The sequence below is a fragment of the Mauremys reevesii genome, linkage group 13 (genome assembly GCF_016161935.1).
Source record: "Mauremys reevesii isolate NIE-2019 linkage group 13, ASM1616193v1, whole genome shotgun sequence".
In the NCBI taxonomy this organism is placed as follows: Eukaryota; Metazoa; Chordata; order Testudines; family Geoemydidae; genus Mauremys; species Mauremys reevesii.
The window spans coordinates 7,721,673-7,728,263 of record NC_052635.1 but is presented as its reverse complement, the minus strand read 5'-3'; the positions used below and the strand labels follow the sequence as shown (position 1 = coordinate 7,728,263).

Below are 6,591 nucleotides of genomic sequence, written 5' to 3'. Positions count from 1 at the left end.
CCCCAATGAGTTTGGGGTAACATTTTCAAAGGTATTATGGCTTCCCCTCATCCTCCCTTGGCTCTTGTCACGCAGACAGAAAGCAGAGGGCCAGAGTCCAAAGTGCAGGCAGTGCAATGTTTACTGGGGTTGCCAAGCAAGCATAATCTACAGCTCTGAACACCTGTAGAGCTTTTTTTGATCTTTTTCCCACCTCCTCCTTCTAAGCAGGCTTAATTATACCTCTAGTGCACACCCCTGCTCCCACCCCTTACGACGGTGGTCCCCAACGCAGTGCCCGACTCTGCCGTCCCAAGAATGGAGGCAATGCTGCCCCATAGCATGTGCTGCCCCAGGCACGTGGTTGCTCCACTGGTGCCTGGAGCCAGCCCTGTATGTGAGTATTCTTCCGCTGCACTGATACTGCTGTTTTCTTGTGCTTTGCAATTTATTATTTTTTTAACATTTTGCCCCAAAATGAGTGGTTCAAATAAAAGACAACATGCATATTATTTCAACGCAGAGTGGGAAGAATCCTATTGTTTTATTGAAAATAAAGGGAAAGGTGTTTGCTTATTTTGTGCTGTTGCAGTGCCAAAAAAACATAATGTCGAACACCATTTCCAAACTAATCATGATTCTTTTGATATTAGCCATCCACTTAAATCTGAGTTGAGAAAGGTTTGATTTGAGTTGATTAATTTTCTTCTATCTGCCCAGCAATATGTTTTCTCTAGACAAGTGGTAAAGTCTAAAGGTGCTTCTATTGCTTCCTTTAAAATTGCTCATCTGTTCGCAAAGAAGAAAAAACCCTTTCAAGATGGTGAATTGTTGAAGGAAGCATTTTTGATGGGTGCTGATTGCCTGTTTCAAGGATTTCCTAACAAGGGTGAGATTTTGTCGGCAATACAAGACTTGCAGTTATCAGACAACACAGTTACAAGGAGGATACATGCAATTTCAAGTGACATGCAAACTCAGCTAAAGGATTACTTGGAAATATGTGACTGGTTTTCACTGTAATTTGATGAGTCGTCAGATATATCGGCTACAGCGCAGTTGGCAGTTATGGTGAGGATGATATTTAGTGACTTCACCATAAAAGAAGAGTTACTAAAAGTATTGCCTATGAAAGGGCAAACAAAGGGTGAGGACAACTATAATTTATTCAAATCATACGCAACATCAATTAGTACGCCACTAAGCAAGCTGTCTGCGATCACCACTGATGGGGCACCAGCAATGATGGGCTGCGCCAATGGATTCATTGCACTCTGTAAGAAGAATGAATCCTTTCCAAACTTTATGTCTTATCATTGCATTGTCCACCAAGAACCTTTGTGCATCAAAGTTCTTTCTTTTCAACACATCATGAATGATGTTGTTAAAATTATTAATTCTCTTCGAGCGAAACCTTTGCAACATCGACTTTTTAAGTTCCTGTTGGAAGATGTTAATGATAAACAATCTGATCTTATTTTGCACACAGAAGTACGATGGCTGAGCAAAGGTAAAGTTCTTGCAAGTTTTTTAAGCCTAACTGAAGAAATCAAAGAATTTCTGAAGTCCACAAATCAGAACTTGGAGCAACTAGAAGACTCCAGCTGGTTAATGGACTTAGCTTTTCTTGCCGACACCACTGACAAAATTAACATTTTAAATCTTGAGCTCCAGGGAAAAGACAAACATGTGGCTCAAATGATAAGTTCTGTAAAACCATTCAAAGCAAAACTGATCTTGTAGATGTCGCATATGAAGATGAAGTCTCTCGTACATTTCCCAAGTATGAAGAAAATGGTATGTGACAGTGATTTTAACCCATCACCATTTGTTATCCACATTCAAACAGTTCTGGAACAATTTGAAAAGAGATTTCAACAGCTCACCATCACTGAACCTATTTTCAACTAAGTGCTGATGAGCGTGTATGATTAACTTGTGTTTAACTTTTTTTATATTTGTTTGTTCGTTTATTGAAATCCAGATACAAGTAACAATACAAAGAATATTTTTAATTAACCATATCTGGCTAGCTATGTTAAAGTAAGAATAGTAAATATATTTGGACCAGCAGTTCAACAATGTTTTACTTTTTTAAAATAAATAAGATGAAAACTGTTCATGATATTTATTTTGTAAAAACTCCTTAATTTTTCTTACAGGCGGATAAAAAAGAGGAAATTCACATGGTAAGGTGAAAGGGTAACTGACTAATCATTTAATTAATACCTTTTACATGTAAAATTACATTTTGTATCTTATGGATTCATATGTAATATTGTTTATCTTATGGATTCATTATGTAATATTAAATATGATGTTTTTCATATTATTTAATGTACAAATACAAAATAAGCCTTGAAAAATTGTTGGCGCCTGACAGACTCTTCTGAAAACATGAATGTGCTACTGGCCACAAAATGATTGGGGACCACTGCCTTACAATTTATGGTCATGTTCTTTTTTGGAGCGTGGTGAGTCTGGAGGCTTCAGCACAACCTCTTTTTTATCCCATCAGAGGAGTAAAGAGTGAGGTTGTGTTTCAGCCAGGGTCACCGTTTCTTTGGCTTTTAGTGTTTCTTATACCTCCGCCCATCCACCTCACCCCTCCAAACCGGTTGTTTGATCTTGTCTTGGGAAAGGAATTCTACATTTGTATATCAACCTCCCACCATGCCCAGCAACACTTTAACTCTATTCCTTATATTTTCTTATTGGGCTGTAACACCAACTGGCTAGGCAGAAGCAACATATGGTGTCTTTGTTCTTTGCTCACACATGGTAGTAAGACACGAACAATTGTGTTTTAAATATCTCAAAATTCAAATGGCTAAACAAAACCTAAAAGTCTATCTCAGGCAAATATACAGACCTGAATGCTATATTGCCATCACCAACAAAATGTACACGGGGCAGTAAAGAACCCAGGTACAGATCCTTAAAGGTATTTAGGTGCCTAACTCCCATAGAAATCAATGGGAGTGAGCCATCGAAATATCTTTGAGGACATGGGCCCCAACTCTCATAGAATGTCCATTGGAGAATGTGGGCCTTTGACTGTTTCTCCTTATTTCCCAAAGTAGGTCATTTCTTCACATGATATCTAGGTATTTATTGTCTCCCACAGATGAAATATGCAAAGGAATCAAGAAGGGGGAACCTCACCATGGTGACTGAATTCATTCTACTGGGATTGTCCAACCACCGTGAGCTGCAGGTGCCTCTGTTCTCCATCTATCTGTTCATTTACATTATTACTCTGATGGGCAACATCCTCATCATCCTCATCACCATAGACACAGCCCTTCAAACCCCTATGTATTTCTTTCTCCGAGTCTTATCCTTCCTGGAGATCTGCTACACCTCGGTCACCATCCCCAAGATGTTGGTGGACTTCCTGTCAGACAACAGGAGCATTTCCTATGTGGGCTGTGCTGCACAAATGTACTTCCTGCTCTTCCTTGGAATCTCTGAGACCTTCCTTCTGACTGCAATGGCGTATGACCGCTTTGTGGCCATATGCAACCCATTGCGGTATAGGCTCATCATGAACAGGAAGGTCTGCCTTTCATTGGTAGTTCTCTCTTGGTTCAGTGGTAACATGGTATCCCTAGTACAGACAGCCTGGGTTTTCACCTTGCCATTTTGTGGGTCCAATCAGATTAACTATTTCTTCTGTGACATTCCCCCATTGATTAAGCTTTCTTGCACTGACACCTCTTCATATGAAATGCAGTTGTTTACAGTTACTATACTGTTCAATTTCACTCCATTTTCTCTCATCCTTGTGTCCTACGTTGTTATTATCTCCACCATCTTAAAGATGGCTTCGGCTGATGGCAGACACAAAGCTTTCTCCACTTGCTCCTCACACCTCATTGTGGTGACACTGTATTACGGGAGCAGTGGCCTGATCTATTTAAGACCTAAGTCCATGAACTCACCGGACAGCAACAAAGTGCTTGCTCTGATGTATACAACCATCACCCCCATCTTGAACCCTATAATCTACAGCCTGAGGAACAATGAGGTGAAAGGGGCTGTGTGGAGATTGTTGTGGGATGGGCAGAAAGGAAAAATATTTTCTCGAAGAAAATAATTGGGATATAGGTCTTGTTCTGAGATCAGTTATCCAACTGTACAAATCTTGAGCAGTTACTTTTTATGTGAATGCCATTCACTGCTACAGTTGATGTAGTGTCCAAAAACTGCAAAATGAAACACACACAAATGTTGAAAACATTCTGCCAATTTTCTGGGTATTGAAATTAGAAAGGGCACTGACCAAATTTAATGTGAATATGCATGGCTTTCTTTTCATCTTAAGTCAAAATTGCAATGAAATAGGTTGTTGATAAAGCTAATTTTAGAAAACAATGTTCATGTGCTGCAAGCTAACCATTTTGAGAATGATTTTGAACAAAATTTCACAAAAATTGTAGAAAATGAGCATGAATAATAAACAATAAAGTACAATAGAAAATTTCACAAAAAAAGACAAAAATAGATCCATTTGAAGTTACCAAATGAAAGTCAGGGCTGGTGCTTCCATTAGGCGTCCCTAGGCAGTCGCCTAGGGCGCCAGGATTTGGGGGGCGGCATTTTGCGTGCTCCCCTCAGGGTGAATGGGAGCTTCCAGTTCCGCTTCTGTCGCACCACCAAAGAAGGACCTTCCACCGATGTTTCGGCAGCAGCTCAATGACTGCCGCTGTTGCCTGCAGCATTTCGGCGGAGTGTCCCCTCCCCACAAATTCTGCCTAATGCACCAGAAACCCTGGCGCCCCTCCTGATGAAAGTAACTTTGTTTGTTTTGTAATTTTTTCACCATTTCTACTAAACACAGAGCAGAAAATGAAATGAAAAAAAGGAGAAAAGATATTCACAAGCCCATCAGAAAAACATTTCCAATTTCATTGTAAATATAATTTCCCCATCAAGACTTTTCTCGGTGCCATGACATTAGCCATCCCGAGGGCTCCATATAATAATGTAAAATCTTCCAACAGACATACAGATTGGGAAATGATGTAATTATACTGGAAGTTTGATGGGACAAGGATTGTCTTTTTGCTCAGCTTTTGTCCAGAGAATAGAACAATGTGGTCCTGATTCATGAACAGGACTCCTAGATATTACCTCAGTTGAAAGAAAGAAAGAAAGAAAGAAAGAAAGAAAGAAAGAAAGAAAGAAAGAAAGAAAAGGTGTCCCACAGGCCCTGCAAGCCATAACCTACCACTCTCGTAAATCAGACAGACATAGTCCCGTATCTGGCAGAGTCTGGCAATCAATAAAGGGAGAAACCAGTATCTTATCATTAACTTGAAGGCAACTGGGAGTTTGTATTGTGTTTTATTACTTTATTTAAAGAAAGTGATTGTGTAACATTAATGCTAATGATGAAGTATTTGTCCTCTTTTTACTTAATTTTCACAGATCTCAGACATTGAATTGGGTCATTGCCAATTACATTTTAATTTTACACAGATCTTCCTGATTCTGGAAACCTAGAAGTGTTAGTGATAGGATTGTCTACTTTATCAGACATTTATCCAGGGCTCAATTTTGCAAAGGCACATGAATAAGCCACCTCATGTGGCAAAGTTTTCTAGATTGTAGCGGCTGGCTTTAAGTGACTCCTTAAAGATGTATCCGAAGAAGTGGGCTGTAGCCCACGAAAGCTCATGCTCAAATAAATGTGTTAGTCTCTAAGGTGCCACAAGGACTCCTGTTCTTTTTGCAGATGCAGACTAACACGTCTGTAACTCTGAAACCTTACAGATGTTGTTTTTTTTTCCTGAAATCCAATCTGTCCAGGCTCTGGGCTCTGCAGCCTCTTTATTCATGAAGACTTTATTTCTGTCTTTAGAATGGAAGTGGGAGCATGAAATAAAACTCTTGTCTATATCTGTATAGAGACATGGCCCCCATCTGTGTAGTATGATCGGTGATATCACTGGGTTTCTGCTGAGGGTTACACTCTCATATCTATAGGATATATTCAGGGGTAATTCTGTGCTTAGACCTGGGCAACTCATGAGACCCAGAATCTCTTACTGCGCCCACCACAAACTAGCTGTGGGACCATGATGGAGAATCCCTTCTTGCCTCTCTGTGCCTCAGTTTCTCCATCTGCAAAAGTGGGGTAAATACTGACTTGCCACAGCCAGAGGTTGTGAAGCTGGCACAACTGATGTTAGTTGCTCAGAGAACCTGAATTGGAAGGTGCTGTATAAATGTTAGGGGACATATTTTAATACTTTCAGCCTGAATGGGACCTTGTTCCATAAATAATCACATTGGTTTCTGTGGAATTGCTCAGGGAACAATTCAGATGATAATCAGTAGGGGCTCAAAGAACTGGCTAGTTATTCATCATTACTATTATGACAAATAAGAATAGGAACAATGTCTTATACCTTTTTCAGGGTTAGTCTAAAAATTAAATTTCTGTCCTGGAAGAAATGAATAATTTCAGAATTTGATTTTATCCCAAATCAGGACAAAAAGTCAACACTGCAGATTCTTCAGTGAAACAAAATATTCTGAAATATAGCATTTCAGTAAGGTAAAAATATTGGGAGGGTTTAATACATTGAAATTTATATTATATTA

At 39.4% G+C, this 6,591-nt stretch overlaps 1 protein-coding gene across 1 annotated transcript; it reads left to right on the top strand.

Moving 5' to 3' along the window:
- Nucleotides 1-3,106: 3,106 nt before the first annotated feature.
- Nucleotides 3,107-4,078, top strand: LOC120379889 (olfactory receptor 10A7-like). The gene has a single exon (XM_039497404.1). It carries the CDS (start codon nucleotides 3,107-3,109, stop codon nucleotides 4,076-4,078), a length of 972 nt encoding a protein of 323 aa, XP_039353338.1.
- The last annotated feature ends 2,513 nt before the right edge of the window (nucleotides 4,079-6,591 follow it).